Genomic DNA, 19,399 nt, shown 5'->3' with positions numbered 1-19,399 from the left:
GATAATGATGTTGTCAACATAGGTTCATCGATTATAGCAAATGTATGACTTTGGTGGTGAATGCTGATAACAAGGAAGGCTATGTATGTGTGGGGGTAGGGGACATATGGGAAATCTCTGTACCTTCATAGCAATTTTGCTATGAACCTAAAACTGCTCTAAAAAAATAAAGTCTTAAAAAAATCCATCTAATAAATAAATGGACAAAGAAATAAGCAGGCAATTTACAGAGTAGTAAAACTGAATGATCAGTAAACATTTGAAAAGGAGCTCTCAATCTCACTAGCAATCTGGGAAATTAATATAAAAATAATAATTCACTCCATCACATTGGCAAAAATACTAATAATACCAAGCAAGGTTGATGAGGACATGAAAAAATAGTACTTTTAACAACTGTTGATGTGAGCAATCTAACAACAATGTGGCAATACTTAATAAAGCTGAAAATGCATAAAGTAGCTCAGTTATTTCACTTCTAGATATAAACCCTAAAGTTCTCCCACTGATGCATAAGGAACAGTATATGAAGATAGTGCAACAGTACTTGTAATAAAAAAATAAGTTGTGGCACTTTTAAAGAATGCTAAATAGCTATCAAAATGAATGAACTAGACTTACATAATATGAATGAAAGACAGCAAGTATGGTATAACATTATTTATATAAATCAAGAACAGACAATAAATACTATTTATGGACACATACATATATAGCAAAAGTGTAAAAACAAAGACTAGAAAGATATACATCAAATTCACAGTATCTGTTACTTCTGAGGAAGGAAGACTGGACTGGGAAAGTGAACAAACAGGACTTTTGCATTGGCTATTCCATCTGCCAGAAACTCTTTCCCCAGATAAGTTTCCTCTGCATTAAGGCCCATCTGGACCACCCTATTAAAAAGTGAAACTCTCTCTCCGCCTTCCAGCCCCAAATTTCTGACTTCCTTACCTACCCTCTCTATATTTTTCTTTTTTCCTGTACCATTTATCACTTTCTAACATATAATTATTGTTTAATGTCTGTTTTCCCTGAAAGTAGGAATCTTTGTGTTCTTTACCTATTTATTCTAAGTACCCAGAACAAGTGCCTGTCAGTAGGCGTTCAATTACTTTATTAAACAAATGAATTAACTTAAAAATGTACATCTGAATCAAATACTACAGAATATTAAAATGTATTAATTCTGAGTGAAGAATATGTGTATCTTTGTTAATATGAATTTTTTCCATAGTAAAAATTTTTAAAAAGTCTGGAAGATATAAAAAGTACAATATAGTGGTTAAAAAGTTTGACAGACATGGGTTCAATACACAGATATGTCACTTAGTAGTGTTTTACCTTGGACACATTCAATGGCTGTAAAACCTTTTTTTTAATTTAGTAAAACAGGAACAATAGTACTACCTACCTCATAGGGTTCTTGTGAGGACTCAATGTTTAAAAGACGTCCAAGTTGTCAAATTCAATGGACAGTTCTCAGTCCTCACCTTAATCCATCAGCAATATTTGACACAAGTGATCACTTCATTCTCCTTGGAACACTTTCTTCACCTGGTTTCCACTTGCCTGATTTCCCTCCCTCTCACTGGCACTCCTCAGATCTTTTAATTTTGGATTGTTCCAGGTACTCTGCCCTTTGGTCTCTCATCCCCTCTCTCTATATATGCTCATTCCTTTGGAAATGTCATCCAATCTCATAGCTTTAAATATTAGATAACAACAGGCTAACAATTTTTGAATTTATTTTCTCTAGTCTGGACCTCTTCCTTGAATTCCAGACTTCTATATCTAATGGTCTACTTTACATTTCCACTTGAATGTATAATAGGCATCTCAAAACTTGGTACAGCGAAAACTGAGCATCTTTCCCACACAAACTGCTCCTCCTGCAGATAGACCCATCTCAGTAAATGACTATCCAATCCTTCCAGAATCCAGTGGCTCAGACCAAAAATCTTATGGTTAACCTTGATTCTCTTCATATCCTATGTCCAACCAGTCATCAAACCTTGATGGTTCTACCTTCAAAAGAGAATCTGATTATTTATGACCTCCATTGCTTTCACATCATTTGGTCCACATCATTTCTTGCTTAGATTACTAAAACAGCATCCTAAAAGGTCTTCTTGCCTCTGCCTATTTACTGTAATTCTCAAATCATCATTTAGAGTAATGCTGTTAAAAATGTATGTCAGATCATGTCATTCCTCTGTTCAGAATCTACCACGTGCTCTCCATCTCAGAGTAGAAGTCCAAGAAGAAACATGGCTACAGACCTATATAATCTATACTATGCCCACCCCCTAACCTATACTTTTCTGACTGTATCTCTTTGAACCCTTGCCTCTGCTCATTTCTCCAGCCTCACCAACATCCTTAATGTTCTGTGAACAAATCAGGCCTACTCTGACTCCAGAGTCTTTGAACCTGCTGTTCCCTGATATGTTTTCACAGATAGCAAGATAGCTTGCTCCCTTACCAACTTTTAGATCTTTATACACATGGCATCTTCTCAATTAAGTTGTCCCTGACCAGCCTATTTAAAATCACAACTTCCTCCCTCCTCAGTACCATCCCCCTTCCTTTTTATGGGAGAAAAGAAGGAGAGTGACCTGGGAAAGGGCATATCACTACCAATAATAATGTATATATTGTTTTTAAGATTTTACATATCTTCTCCATTAGTATAGTTCCGTAAGAGAAGGAATTTTGTCTGTTTTGTTCACTGCTTTGTTCGTAGCAACTAAAACAGAATCTAGCATATAACCAAAAAAGGTCAAAGAAGGATAAGCAAGAAAAAAATGTATTTATGTAGAATTTCTTAAATGTATTTAAGTAGAATTTCTTTCTCTATTTTATTCAAATCCTCCAAAGTTAACATAAATTTAAGATTTCATGACTTCATTTACTCATTCAGCAAAAATGTATTATGTTCCTGCTCTATCTATATCACTATTTTAGGCACTGGGAAAAACATGACAAGGTCTTTGTTTTCACTTCAAAGTACTTCTAGTGGCAGACCAGCAAAATATTACATGTTCTTATAGTTTTCCTTTTGCTGGGTCAAGATAATTTCAAGCACAGATGCTAAATGAATATATTTACTATTGTCTGAGTGATAATTCAAAAATGAAAACAAATATTTGACAGAAAACATTTAAAAGAGTTTCAAAATATAATTTGAAATTCAATACAGATTAAGAAAAATGCCTTGATTCATCACTGATGAAATTTAAAAAGGACTTTTGTGTCTGTGGCCATGCCATCCTGAACAAGCCCAAATCCTGTCTGATCTCGGAAGCTAAGCAGGGTCGGGCCTGGTTTGTACTTGGATGGGAGACCACCTAGGAAGACCAGGTGCTGTAGGCTAAAAAATAAAAAAATAAGGGATTGTAAGCTGACAAGGTCCTTGCAATCTGTGAGGTCAACCTAGGGCTGCCTCACCTAAAAAAAAAAAAAAAAGGAAAGAAAAAAAGGACTTTTGTGTCAAGATATAATTTTCATTCAAACCAGATTTAGAAAAGTATCTTGATTAAACAATAGGACAGTGAATCATTATCAAGCAACTTCTGATGGAACCACTATGACAGGTAAATCAATGTAACATTCCAGATAAATGACTGTGATGCAATTCAGTGGAAAAGACAGCTCTATTCACTGGGGAAAGATTCTACAAAGAGCTGAAAAAGCTGCTTTATGTTTAAGTTCTAACAGGCTAACAGGCTTTCAACTCTGGCTGCACATAAGAATCACCTGGGGGGCTTTTAAAAAATACTAATGTCTGAGCCCAACCCTAACCAAATGAAACTCAATCTCTAGGGGTGGAGTCAGGCATCTGTAGTTGTTAAAAGCTCCCCAGGTAATTCTGATGCACAACTGGCTTGAGAATCACTGTTCTACAAGTTCCTATTATTGATTATCATTTCAAAGAGAAGGATATGGTTATTTATGTCAACTCTTTTCCACTGCTAGTATTGACTGAAAAGATCTCTCAATACTAGTCAGTCATCACTATGGCATTTTTTCAGACTTCACTTAGAAGCTCTAGCCTACAACGACACATAGTTACTGAAGTTGTCCTGCCAGAATCTGAAGACCCCCAATGAGTTATCTTACCAGAGGTCATTCTGTACTTTAAGTAACTGACATTTCCCTAAAAAGCAGCAAAGTCAATTTAAGCAATTTTTATTAAAGTTATAGACTTTGACCTGTAGGTAGTAAAGATTTCAAAAATAAATTAACATCATGGTTTTTATAACATCTCCTACACTAAAATAATGCATAACTTTGGGGTTAACCTGGATAATTTTGAAATCCCAGACATATCATTTCTTCTAGGCTTTATTTTAATGTAAATAATGCAGAAACTGGAAAAAATTTACACAACAGGAATGACAGAAAAAGGTGATAAAATAATAGTTTACAAAAGGAAAATAACATCTGAGTCTCCTCATATCTGTAGTCTGTTTAGCTACCTCTTAAAGGACTGATAAACACTGTGACTACTGTCTTGGCTAGTACAGGTGTCACAGAGGCTTTGTTTCATAGGTAACAGAACCGTCTTCAGTACAGTTCTTTCTTGGGGCCTAGAGAGGTGATAAATGAAATGACATTTTTTTTTTTTTTACATTTCTGATACTAATGACTACCAAGACAACAAATGGTAGATTTCTATTTTTTGTTTGTTTGTTTTACTAAGGTATAATTGACACATAGTAATTATATATATTTAAAGTGTACAACTTGATATTTTGATATATGTATATATTGTGAAATGATCACTACGGCCAAGCTAATTAACATATCCACCACCTCACCATATAGTTATCATTTTCTTTCTTTTCTTTTCTTTTTTTTTTATGGAAAGAACACTTAAGACCTATCCTCTTGACTTAAACTTGGTGGTCTAAACCCAACTACTAGTTGTGTGATTTAAGAGAGATTAATCTCTCATCTCATCTGTAAAATGAGGATAACACTATTTTCTGCATATTAAATAATATATGTAAATTACCAAGTACAACCTGGCACACAGTAATTATTGACCAAACAATAGCAAAAGACCAAAAACAACAGCCTGGATGGTGATTTCCAACCTGAAGTACCTTAATTCCAAGGGTATATGAAAGTAATAATGGGGCAATCTTGCAGCTGTAGCCTAACATCTTTCCAATGGGCTTCTAGTAAGTTCTGAGAACCTCAGAGTAATTTTTTAAAAAATAGAAGATATGCAATTAGATCCATAGAAAAACAGTTCTAGAAAATACAGTCGAAGTAGATTAAATTACTTGTTAATCTATTCTAAATGAGTAGAGCAAAATCTGAAGTACAAAATTCGTATCTGTAGTTCAAGAACCAAAGGCTTATTCTAATATCTATTCTGATAAATCTTCATTGACTTTCTTGTCGGCAAGGAACTATATGGGAAGCTCTTTAAAAATCAGTGAAACAGGGGAGCACCTGGTCTTCATCTTTCCTCAGCTAACTTTTCTGTTAATATGATATTCACGTCCTGAAAAATCCTGAACAAATCCTAAACTTTTGAGAACTGTATTTAAATTTTAATTACTTCCATTTAAGTCATAGGTCTTTCAAGAAAAAGTCCTATTGGGGAATTCTTCACATCTCATGATGATGAATTTTAAAAAGTCACTTCAAAATATCATGAGTTGGAAAAACATCACAATTATGTAAACAACAGATATGCGATAATCCAAATCTCTAATCAAAATAAAAAATGTTAAGTCAAAACTGTTAGAGGAAATTGAGGTACCCCATACATTTTGTTTAGTCAAACTTCACGACAAAGACTACAAACATGTCTTAAGACAACTCCTATAGTCTTGAGTCTATGAAGGGTAAATATCTAAATGTAAAGTGTTACACGTGATCCTTTTCAGTATCTGAAGATGAAGAATTTTGAGATTTGCTTAAACTATGAATCCTAGTTCCTTCAAGTAAATACCATATTGAAAAAATGTTTTCCTGAACTGCTCTGGCACACGAAAAGGTTAGTGATGTTTTTTAATGTGCTAGTTGAAAGACAATGTCTATTTGGTATTACCGATATACAGTACAGTGACTGCAAGAGAAATCTAACAGCTGACAGTGCCAAGAAATTGTTTCTGTACTATAATTTTAAACGTTTAAAACCTTACTACTACTATTGATAATAATAAACCGTCATGATAATTAACTTTTTGGATGAAATGATTCTTCTATCCTAGTTTATTCTATGTTGGTGCTATCTGGCTTTAGCCAATGACAAATATTAATTTTAGTATTGGTCACTGGCATTTGGCCAAATGTGTATTTGGTACACCTCTATTAATAAGTATTTAGAGGCTCATTCCTATGCTTCTTCGTAGAGAATCTAGCATCCTAGCCTGGCTGAATACTTTTACCTCAACTGCTCTACAATTGCTATTTTCTATTCTTCCTTTCTTTGTACTTATCACTTTAAATCTGTTGCAAACAATTCCATATTAAATTACCCACTGTTCTGTACTGTTCACTGTGATCACCCTACCCTCTCACAGGAGAGTTCTTCCTTAAGGTTGGCCATAATGCTTCTTTTGTATTGCCCACAGTACCTAGCACAGTGCTGGTCATCTGATACATATTTACTAATTCACTAAGATCCAAGATATTGCTTGCTAACTACTTTTGTGTCTCAATATCATTTTCCTTCTTAGTTTTAGGCTGCTCTATAATTTAACTATTCAAAGCTAAATATATCAAGGTTTGAGCAAATAAGGGACTGCATTTAACAAAAAAGTAATGTTTAGTGGAGGAGAAAATACACTGAAAGTCACTCACTTTCTTCATGCCTTAGTTTACCACTGGATTCTACAAGAGAACCACATTAAAGTCAAAATAACTGAGAAGGAAAATCATAATATTTATACCGACCTGAAAGTTCGGATGAGATTTTTAAGTTGTGTGTAAACATCTCCTAATGTAACCTGAAGAGGCCCCAAAAGTCCAGGCAATCTGAAAATAAAAAAATTACATTTCTTTTAAAATATAATTTAGTTATGTAGATTTTTTTGGGTCTTACCTACATCTGGATATTCTTTAGGTAATAATGGCACTTGGGTGGAGGCAGTTAAGTTAGGTTATGACTGGTAAGAAATTATAAGGAAATATTTTATAATAATCCCATACTCTACTTTGTAGTCTATACTACAGTGTGAGACACTAAAATATAAAAATGTTATTTGGCTATCTATATTTTTATCTCTAGTTTTTCCTATCTCTTTACTTTCAAATATTAGACCAAATATAAAGAACATAAAGCCAGAGGAACTGCCCCCCAAATGGTCAAATTGGGGAGTGTGGCATATTTCTCCTTATTAAATCCCTCCTTATTAAATGGTGGGAGTGAAAATTGGTACATTTCTAGAAAGCAAGTTGACGATATATATTGACATTTTAAATATGTATATACTCTTTTGACCCAATAGTTTTACTATGAAAAAATTTATCCTAAACAAATCATCAGATAAATATAAAAAGATGCTTGTTGCAAAAATATTTTTAGTAGTGAAAAAAATGGAAATAAATGTTCATCAATAGGAGATTGGTTAAATAAATTATGATATACCCATATAACACAATAGAGCCTTTAAGATGATAATGTGAATCTATTTCTTTAATGTGGAAAGATATTCATGATAAATGTAAGTGAAAAATGCATACGTAGTATTATCCCATTTTTATAAAAACAAATATTACATAATGCTATTGTACATAATCCACAGGATATACAAATATGTTTCATTTCTTCCAGGTTTATACTATAACAGATAGAACTAAAGAGAATTAATATACATATACCACATATATCACATATGTCAAGGATAAACATCAAAATATGAATTGTAGCTATTGCTGAATTGTAGGGTTACAGGTGATTTTCACTTCTATATACCATTTTGTACTGCCTATATCTTCTGCAATAGCATGTACTGCCTTTCTTTTTTAAAACTTATGAAAGCTTCGAATGTGTTCCAAAATAGAATAGCCATAATAATCCCATATATCTATTCTCAGATTCAACCTCCCAATATTTTCTTACATATGCTTCGTTTCTTTTTTTTGGCAGTAATATTTTAAAGCGAATCCCTGACATTATGTCACTTGACATCTAAATATTTCCTTAAGTATATCTAAATAGAAGAGTATTTTCTAATATAACCACAATAAAATTATCATACCTAACCAATTAACAATTCCTTAATTCATCTCATATTCAGTACTTATTTTGTTTTCTTTGATTATTTAAAAAAGTCCTTTTAAAGTTGGTTTGTTCCAATAAAAAACCAAAAAAAAAAACTTTTATAAGAAAAAAACTCAACTGCTTTTCTAACCAACCAAAAAACCTCTATGTCACAATTATTTTGTTTTCAGCGTTCTTTTGTGTGTTTCTTTAAGTTATTCCACCTCTTCTCAAATTTAGTTCTTGTGCTAATATCAATTTTTGGTCTTCCTGCAGGGGTCCTTTTGATATCTTCTGTTACAGCCAAAACCCAGAAGGAATAGAATTTCTTCAATGACATGTCTATGTGGTCTTAAATTGGGTATTTTTATTAGCTAAAATTCTATAAAACTATTTTCAGATAAATCCCTATCTACTGATTACATAGCAGTATAGATAATCCATTCTCACTTTCAAAACCTATGTAACTAAAGGACTGATATCTTCTTGTCCTACAAATATATAGATGGTGACTGTTTTCTAACCTAGTATTTAACAGAAACAAATATACAAGTATGAGGAATGTAAAAAAGGCAAAACTAATAATAGATTTATTATATATGAAAACCCTAACATATAACAGGGGCTCAATAAATATTAATTTAAAGATTTATTATTTGAAATGCAAAACTTAGAGGAGTAAGCTGTTCAAAAATATTATGGCTTCCAAAAATGTTTTTCTAATTTTTGAACTACTACCAAATTAAGGCTTCTCTATATGCACGACACCTTAAACAATGACTGAACACAACTTTCCATGTTTTCTGCTAAAGAAAGAAAATGCAGGTTGATAAGTTCAAGAGAGCTCTCACGCTGCTAGAAAAAAAGATTTTTAAGCTCCTTTTGAAAGAGAAAGAAACCAAGATTGAGATTTTTAAATGTCACTTATGACTGGGCTAATTACAAGAATAGTAATTTCCACCACAAGAAGCTTAAAACTAAAGTGCAAAGTTGAGTTGAACAAAAACTCAAGTTGCTGAGTGTGAAATGCTTCTATGACTATGTATGCAGAGTGAGTTAATAGACCGTTAAAACTTTATGAAGTCTTATTCACATGTGAAACTGATGTGACACATTTACCACAAATCAGTATTTAAATAGGTCTACCTTTGGTATTTTTTCCCTGACTTCATTGGATTATTAAGTGGAAGTTAGGTAGCTTGGTTTTCTACCCCCATAATCTCAATCTTCCTCTTTATTTTGTGCCTCCGTGTCTTGACACAAAACTTAATTTTAGTGTTCCCTTGGTAGAATATCTTTAAAAATCTAAATTTCTCAGGTGAAGAAATTCATGTAAACTTTTCACATTATTTGTCAAACTGTTCAAAATTCAAGGATAACACCTATAAATTATGAACCCACAAATACCAAGTTAATTTTAAAATATGTAAAAGTAGAATGACAATTACATACTTACATTTTACTCAATTTTTCAAGTACGATGCGTTTCCTAATCTGGTTCTGAGAACTTGAATCTATCAGTGGAAAGGTGGGATCATGCTGAATCACATTTTTAAACAAAGCAAAACAAAATCATGAATTTACATTCTTCCTTTGATAATAATAACATTAAAACACAAAAGTTTATACCTGTGATACGGTAGAATAAAAACTAGTCTTGAGAATGAGAAGATTTAAATTTTAGTATCAATTCAGTCATTAGGCTGATGTTAACTTGCTAGAGTCATTTGTCCTATTTTGTGAATGTTTTCCCATCTGAATAAAACGGATATTAATACCTTATTAAATGAGAAAATATATACAAAAGGACTTTGTTAACTGCTAAATGCCATGTAAATGTAGGAGATTAAAAGATTACAATTAGCAAATACCATAAATATATAATGGAGAATTCCTCTTCTAGAAATGGCAGACAGGATAATTCAAACCCCCCTCCCTCCTGCTGAGAAATGAAAAAGCTGGGAAAAAACCCACATTTGCTTGAAAGCATCAGAGGGCTAACAAAGCAGTAGAGAATTATGGCCTTATATTTTGGAGAAGATAGTTCCAGGGAGGACACTGACTAATTTCGGACGAGGCAATGTAGATACTAAGAATCTGAGTATTGCTTTTCTAATAAATATTAGAGTTTGTGGCATGCCAAAAAGGAAGAGGCACTAGCAACCCTCCCCAAGCTTGAGACCAGGATCACACTTTAGGTGTAAGAAGGATTAGGAAACAGACTAGCCTTTACAGGGAGCGAAGCCCAGCTTCAAATCATCTTAATTTCTGACTGGATTAAAGTGATTCGGGACTGCTACAAATCATTGACCAGAAGCAAACAAAGCCATTTGAAAGGAAGATAAACATCAATCTAGGTCTCAAGTTATCGCTATAATTTTTAATATATAATGTCTGCCACATAATAAAACGATAAGAAAATAATATGATCAAAATCTGCAATGTGAGCCTGTAAAAATCAACCCCTAAGAAATCCAGATAATGAAGCTTTATCAGCTTTATTTAAAATAAATCTGTTGAATATATTCAAAGAAAAATGACAAGATTAAAAATTTCAGCAGAGAATTGGAAACTATATAAAAGAACGAAATGAAAATCCTAAAACTGAAAAATATAACACTTAAAAGAACTCAATGGATAGATATAATACAGAAGAAATAACTGAAGAGAGAATGCTTAGAAAATATCCAAAAATCACAGTCACACCAAACAATTTGCCCACACCCTCCGCACAAACAGTACAAAGCACAAAAGAATATGAGACAAGATACAGTGAAAAAGACTAACATAACTGGAGTCCTGGATAGACAGGAAAAGGAGAATGAAACAGAATATCTGTACAGATAATAATTGAGAATATTCCAAAACTGATGAAGGAAGTCACAGATTCATTACAACAGCCAAAAGAACATAGTCACACCTACGCAAAGCATTCTAAAATTGATGGTAATCAAAAAAAAAAAAAGGTCTCAAAAGTGCTAAAGAAAGAACACAATATTTTCAAAGCAACAGCAATAAGAAAAACAAATGGAAGACAAAAGACAAAGAAATATTTTCAATGGGCTGAAGAAAATAACTGCTAATCTAGAATTTGATACTCAGGAAAATATTTTTTAAAAGTAAAGTCACATAAAAAATTTTGTGAAATTCATCATCAGTGAAATGGTACTAACAGAAACAAAGGATATTCTTCAGGCCCAAGGTAAATGATCCCAGGTAGAAGAATGGAAAAACAATGAAGGAGTAATTTAATTGGACAAATCCAAATGAATATTGACCATAAATTATCTTCTAAGATTTAAAATGTAGAGAGAACACAAGTACACAACAAGAGCACATAAGAGGGGTATATGGAGTTAAAGTTTCTACGTTTTTATTGTCATGGAAGCAATAAAAGTATTAACTTACATTGGACTTTAATAAAACCAAGATTCAGGTTTTAATCCTTAGGGTAATCACTTAACAATCAGCAAAAGAATGTATTAAAAATAAGCTAAGAGAACGTAAAAAGTCAATAATGATGTTTAATACAAAGAAAGAGGAACACAAAACAGGCAAAACATGCAATAAGCAATGAGTGAGATGGTAGATTTAAACCCAAATATGTCAATTACGATATTAAATGTAATGGACTAAATTTTCCACATAAAGGATAAAGATTATCAGCCTAGATTTTTAAAAAAGATAGTCCCTGAAAATACTAAAAGAATGCTAGGGTCAGCAAAGCCAACTCTAAGAAAAAAAAAATCAGTGTAGAGAAAGGTTACTCCATAATGCTAAAGGTTCAATTTTCTAGGAAGACTTACAATTTTACATTTGTATCCAATAACATGGTCTCAAAATATTAAAAAATCATAAAACTAAAAGGAGAAATAATAAACCCATAATTATGGTGAGAGATTCTGACCTACCTCTTCCACCTAACTGATGGGATGAGCTATCAAACAAAAAATCAATAGTGCTTCTCAAACTTTAATGTGCATACATTTCCCCAAAGAAAAAATGTGAAATCTGATCTATGCTCCTCACCATAAACAAAAATCAATCCCAGATGAACTGCAGATCTAAATGTGAAAGGAAAAACAATGAAGCTTCTAAAAGATTAAACAACCTGGGCTAAGCAAAGATTTCTTAAAGAAGTCACTAAAGGGAACAATTAATAAACTAGACTCAAGATGCCATTAATGAGAATGTAAGGGCAAGTCTCAGAGTGAAAGATGGCATTTGCAATACACCTAACTAAAAATGGACTTGAATCCTGATTACATAAAGAAGTCCTACAGATCAATAAGAAAAAAAATACCTAGATATCCCAAGTAGGTAAATTGGGAAAAAGCCTCAAACAGGGACTTCACAAGAGACTATACAAATAGTCAATAAGCAAATAAAGTGTTCATTAATCATCAGAGAAATGTATTATAGCCAAAATAACAATACCACTAGAATGGTGAAAAGTAACAATATCAAGTACTGGTGAGAATGTGGAGTCATGGAAACTCTCATACAGTGGTAGTGGAATATACACTGGCGCAACCAATTTGGAAAACTACTTGGCATTATCTAGTACATTATCTAGTATAGTTGTATACATTACGACCCAGAAATTCCAGTCCTAGATATATACCTAACAGAAATGCGTGCACATTAGAAAAAAAACATATAAAAGTTAACAATAGCATAGTTTATAATAGCCCTAAACTGAAACAGCCTAAATGCTCATTAATATAAATTGTGGTACATTTCTATAATGGAATACAATGCAGCAATAAAAGAATAAACTAAAACTACATGCAACAACATAAATGATTCACGAACATAAAGATGCATGAAATTGGACACCGAAGAAAATATATACTGTGTGAATCCATTTACATACAGTTCAAAATTAACAAAACTTACCTATGCCATTATAATTGCCATTCATTTTGGAAAGAGGTAATGACTAGGAGGAGGCATAGTAGGGCTCTGGTTTACTCAAATTTCTTGGCCTAGGTAGTGTTCATTTGTGGTAATTCGGTGAGTTATACACTATTTGCATTACACTTCAATGACAAAGTTTTAAAATGTTATTCAAAGAGGAACAGTCAAATCTCAGGTATTAATTTTTCCTCGTCACAGTTTATAAGTTTAAAATGATAAATCAAGGTAGGTTTATGCAGCTGACTGACAGATCAATGTTCCTCCAAACAATATAAATACAGTTGAAGTGATTTCAAATATAGTACTGGGCTAGGTAACATTCTGTGGAAATATAAGAAATGTCTAACTTTTTACCATATGTTCACTTTTACCCTTTAAGTCTAAATCTGTTCTTAAATTTAAAGCCACATTTACTCAGGAAATCTTTAGTAACTAAGTTTTGTGGTAAAAACAAGGCTATCGCCTACTCCTCTTCATGCCAAATGACTTCATTTCCCAAACTACACATCAAGCAAAAATGAGAAATAGAGATGCCGAAAAATCTCCCTAAATCTCAGTGGTATACATTCACTCTCTAAATATAAATACTATTTACTGACTACCAATTATATGTCAAGCAATGTGACAAATGCTTTATATACATTATCTTTAAAATTCCTAACAACTGAACAAGGGAAGCTATTTATATTCTAACTTACAGATGAGCAAACAGACTTAAGAAACTACCTTTTCATACAGCTTAGTAAATGGGAGCAGATACTGAAATCTAGCTCTAGCTCAACATGCTCTTTCCATTTTCTTTTATGTCCATCATTTCCCAGTAAGTCTCCTTTACTGTATTATTTTCATTTATAATATTTTAAATGGGCATGTTTGCCAAATACAATCCAAATATTTTACCATTCAACTAGTAAGTCCATTCCACTGCATAGAGTCCTACTGGAAATAAAACACAAAGATACACACTCTATGTAGAAATCTGAAAGAATGTAGAAATCTGAAAGAATACATACCAATAAAGAAAAAACAAAGTCTCTTCAGAAGTTCTACATATTATATGAAGGACTAGGTTTAATGAAAACTATGTTCTACAATTTTAGGCTATTTCTACATTAGAGAAAAATGTTGAAAGTTTAATGAAAATTTTCAGGGGCAAACTTCAACTTATTTGTAAAATAGTAATGCCAGTGTTGAAGATGGCATTTTAAACCAAAGGACTGACTAAAGCAGCTTTCTAAAATTTTAACAATTATCTTTTCAGTATTCTTCCTGCTCCAAGATTTGCTATGGTGAGTGTTCCGTATGTTAGCAGCATGGAAAACTTATTCTCATGAAGACATACCTCTTCTGAGTCTTGTGATGTGGTGGTTTCTTCATTTAAAATGTATTGTCCTCTGTAAAACTTTCTGATCCTCAAGTTTAATGTTTCAGTTTCTTTTTTCAAGTTCTCATAACTTGGTAGTGGTTTAATGGCAGTATCAGAGGCCCTAAAAGGCAAAGACTCATCCAAGCTGTCCTGAAATTTCTGCAAGGCAGGGGAATGACTACCTGGGTCAGAGTTTATGTCATCTTCATCAAGTTCTTCTTTAATCAGAGAGGCTGAAGAGGGTTTCAGACACACAGAAGCATAATTCTGGCCATACAAAAACCTCAAAGTTTCTTCTGTTTTCCACTCAATCAAAGTCTCCTTCAGAACTTTAAGTAAGTTTGCCTTTGCAACTTCAGGACACACCTGCACTGAACTAGAAGCTGACCTAGAAACTTGGTTTGATTTGGCAAATTTCCTCTTAAAATGCTCAGCACTTTTCTTACTTATGCCTAATAGAGTTATTTCTGAACTGTATTTATTTTCAGCAATTTCTGAAGCTCTTAATTTTTCTCGTAAAGGACTATTTGAAAAAATCTGAGTATTTAGTTTCTGTAGAGGAAGTTCACAAGCAGCAGCTTTCTTCTGATTATCTAATCTGCAATTGCCTAACTGCTCAGTGACATCTATTACTGTCTGCTGTTTGTCTTCTTGCTTGAAGTTAGCTTTTTGACCAATTTTCTTTTTCATTATGCTTTTTTTGTGCAGCTGTGGCCTTATATCTGTTGCATTTGGTCTGTTTCCTGATAGAATGGAGGAAACAAAGTCTTGCTCATTATCACTGCTACTGTCACTATGAGTGCTAGAAGAACTAGATTCATACTGCTTCTCAAAATCTCCAGGACTGTCAATATCTGATGTTTTAATGGCCTTACTGCATAACTGTACTTCTTCTCCAGAATGGCCACTGTAGAAGGAAAGAAACAAAATGACCATAATGGAAATGCAGATTGTTCCACAGTATTTATACTTTGTATCTTCTGAGAAAGAAATTTTTATTCCCTAGGCAAAACCTTATTTATAGGCTTATATTTATATAAGTTTGCACACACACACTTCAGAAGAAAGTTACAATTCCATCATTTCTCTACACCTTATTTGATATACTGCTCTTCTTTCCTTATCTTTCCCCCCAATATTTAAAAAGTATTAAGAGAGTACACTAAAAAGAAAAAAACACACTTGATAATTCCATCCTACTAAATTATTTTGATTTTGGGCTGCTCCATTTCTATAACTGTTTTATCTATCCTTTTTTAAAAAAAGGGTTTTCTTTTGAAAACTTCACTAGCGGTTTTCAATTTAAATAAATAAATATTTATAATAGGACACACACAAAATAGGAACTCTGTTTAGGCTTTGACAGGTAAGAGATGTCTAAACATTTTCCAATGCTTGTTGATAGTTATACAGAACATTCCATAAAATAAAAACTATAAAAATGGCACAAAAGAAAATAAATTTGAAAAATAAAATTTATCAATGAAAGATATTTCTTTTGAAAATCCAGAGTTACAATATAATGCTAACAATAAAAGATATCAGTTTTCCATTTGACTATAGTTCTTCAATTTTCAGATTAGGTTTTTAAAAGAATTAAGAATTACGAAAAAGTGAAAGCAAAGAGTAGCTTTGTTTATAAGAACTTGAGATAAAGAAGGACACGTGAGCAATTACTGTCAAGCAAATGCACGTATAGAACTTTAAAGGGTTTGGATGAGAAGGATTCTGGGTCAAGAAGCACACAGAGGGTGGTGACAGGTTGTATGGGAACTCTTTACTTTTCAAGTAATTTTTCTGTAAACCTAAAACTGCTCCCCCAAAAGGCTATTAAACTTTTAGAAATATTTTTTAAAAATAAAACAAAATAAAATAATGCAGCAATAAAAAAAAAAAGCATGCTGGGGGGGCATGTGTAAAAGAAGAAAAAGAGTTGAAAGTGAGGCTGAAGATTAGAACGGAGAAAAGATGACAATGTATATTCAGTATTAGGTATCAGTTTTTAGTTAGAATCTAGCCTTTGTAGTCATGAGACCTGTATCATATGAGTACAATTTCAAAAAAATTAGAACAATTAAACTTTTATGTATTTCATACTTTCTCTTGGAATTTAAAGGTAATTATATTTTTCTATACTACTTTGAAAATTAAATTAGATATATACATCAATAAATAAATATCTCTCACTTGTGCTAAAGTCCATATAGCTAAAGTAGTAACTAATAACCAGGAAAATTTATTCTGGGATATAAAAGGATGTGTTCTGAGAGATGATTATGGTTGGGCAAGCAACAGCATGAGGAGAGTTTAGAAAAAAAATCACAACTTGGAATTTCTATTAATGCTTACATACTCTTTCAAATAATTATATAATTGATATATTGTTTTGAAATCCTATAAAACAAGACTATAAAAACCTTTCAACAAATGTAATTGGCACACTTTAGTTGAGTAAGCATCATAATATCTCAGATGGAAGCTTTGTTTGTGTCATATTTCAACAGGTTCAATTAGACTTCCTTGGTAGAAACAGCTGTACAATAAAGCATACAGATTAAACACGTCATCTTACTATCACAAAAGAAAAAGCTGTACAAGGCAAATATTTCTTTGTGTGGGCTAGAATGGGCACTTACATAATGCATCAGCACAGGGAGTCCAAGAGCCCATATCACTTGGTTTACCCTTAATGTTTCTATTAATATGAATATACAGAAGGTAAATGATACTGATTCAACCATACCTTTGTCCTTCCTGTAGCAGCTGAAAATTAGGATGCCTGTGACAAAAATACAGAAATGGAAAATTGAAGGCAAGTAATATGTCACACTTTCAAGTGTTTTATTATAAATACATTAGATAGAAAATAGAACTAAAAGGAAATAGTTCATAAAAAGATTTTTTTAAGAAAAAATTACGAGACAAAGTATTGTGAAACTCATCTACAAGAAATCTGGATTAATATCTCTTATCTAAAATTTACTCATATTTCAGAATTAAGTTCAAATTCCATGAACCCAATAAAGTTTTCCCTAACCTGTTAATGTAAATCACTCCCTAAATTCCAAAATCATTGTCTGTACAATTTATATTCTACTATTATGTCATAGAAGAGTACAATCATTTTTTTTCCTCTCCTTTGTTTTTTAATCAAATAATGTGCATGAGAGACATTTCTGAGCCAATCACAGGAGTACAATCATGTACTCTTCTATGACATAACAGTAGAATTATTACCATTTTAAATGTCCCACTTTTCACATGTTTAACTTTGGTTTTGTAACTAGAGTACAAGCTCCTTGGAAGCACAGATTATGTACTATAATTCTCTTATATTTCCTTTATATGGTTAATAAGACTTTTTGTCCTAACTTCAGAGAAAGCAGTTGTATTGTAGTATGGATGTGAACTATGCGGACCAAGTGATTTAAGTTAACTCTAGGAATAATTTTGCTAGCAATACCAGAAATCATATTTGGCTGGGCATCATGGATATTAAAAAGAGGAAAAAGATCTTAGAAACCCAAATATAAAAAGGAACAATAACAAATGAATCCAAGATGACAGGAAAACTGTAAAATACTTCCAAAGTGACTCAGAAAAAGTGCCTTCTAAAAGACTACAAAACATTAAAGTAAAAATACAAAGAACTAAATAAATGAAGTGATGTTCCATGTTCATCAAAGACAGACTCAATATTGTCAAGATGTCAGTTCTTCTCAACTTGATCTATAGATTCAATGCAATTCAACCATAATCCCAGCAAATTATTTTGTGGATATCAACAAGTTGATTCTAAAGTTTTAATAGAGAGGCAAAGACCCAGAATAGAATAGCTAACAATATTGAAGGAGAACGAAGGTGGAGAACTGACAATACTTGACTTCCAAGACTTACTTTAAAGCTACATTAATCAAGATAGTGTGGTAGTGGAGAAAGAACAAATGGATAATTGGAACAGAACAGAGAGCCCTAGAAATAGACCCACATGAATAAAGTCCACCGATCTTTGATAAAAGAGTAAAAGCAACACAATGGAAAGAAGACGGACTTTCAACAAATGGTGCTGGAACAACTGGATATCTATGTGCAAGAAAATGAATGTGGACACAGACCTTACATCCTTTACAAAAATTAACTCAAAATGAATCACAGACCTAAATATAAAATGCAAAATTACAAAACTACTAGAAGAATACATAGGAGAAAACCTAGGTGACTTTTTAGCTACGACACCAAAGGCACAATCCATGAAAGAACTAGTAAGTCAGACTTCATTAAAATTAAAAATTTCTGCTGAGAAAAATACTGTCACAAGAATAAAATGACAAGTCACAGCCTAGGAGAAAATATTTGCAAAAGATGTATCTGATAAAGAATTGTTATTCAAATATCAAAAAGCTCTTATAACAGTAAGAAAACAAACAACTCAAATAAAAAATGGGCCAAAGACCTTAACAGATACCTCACAAAAGAAGATATATACCTATGGCCATGCCACCCTGAACATGCCTGATCTCATCTGATCTCGGAGGCGAAGCAGGGCCGGGCCTGGATAGTACTTGGATGGGAGACCACCTAGGAAGACCAGGTGCTGTGGGCTTTTTTTAAAAAAAAAGATATATAAGAAAAAGAAAAAAATATATACGGATGGCAAATAATCATATGAAAAGATGTTCCACCTGATATGCCATCAGAGAAATGAAAATTAAAACAAATATGAGATACCACTACCCATTAGAATAGCCCAAATCCAGAACACTAACATCAAATGCTTGTGAGGACGAACTCACATTTATTGCTGGTAGAAATGCAAAAAAGTACAGCCATTTTGGAAGACAGTTTGGTGATTTCTTATAAAACTAAACATACTCTTACCATATAGT

At 32.6% G+C, this 19,399-nt stretch overlaps 1 protein-coding gene and 2 pseudogenes across 3 annotated transcripts in view; 2 read left to right on the top strand and 1 right to left on the bottom strand.

Moving 5' to 3' along the window:
• RPAP2 (RNA polymerase II associated protein 2) overlaps window positions 1–19,399 on the bottom strand; it is an 86,686-nt gene that overhangs the window by 39,706 nt on the left and 27,581 nt on the right. For all 3 annotated transcript variants that reach the window (XM_023528107.1, XM_011355644.2, XM_011355645.2), the window contains 4 exons: window positions 17,257–17,292; window positions 14,490–15,420; window positions 9,684–9,766; window positions 6,919–6,999 (listed from right to left, as the gene is read on the bottom strand). In XM_023528107.1, coding sequence (XP_023383875.1) covers window positions 6,919–6,999; window positions 9,684–9,766; window positions 14,490–15,420; window positions 17,257–17,292 — 1,131 coding nt within the window. The remainder of the gene's footprint in view (window positions 1–6,918; window positions 7,000–9,683; window positions 9,767–14,489; window positions 15,421–17,256; window positions 17,293–19,399) is intronic.
• Window positions 3,256–3,375, top strand: LOC111736919 (annotated as a pseudogene).
• LOC111736852 lies at window positions 18,998–19,116 on the top strand (annotated as a pseudogene).

This window comes from Pteropus vampyrus, unplaced genomic scaffold (genome assembly GCF_000151845.1).
Source record: "Pteropus vampyrus isolate Shadow unplaced genomic scaffold, Pvam_2.0 Scaffold22, whole genome shotgun sequence".
NCBI lineage: Eukaryota > Metazoa > Chordata > Mammalia > Chiroptera > Pteropodidae > Pteropus > Pteropus vampyrus.
This window is presented reverse-complemented; position numbering and strand designations above follow the sequence as displayed.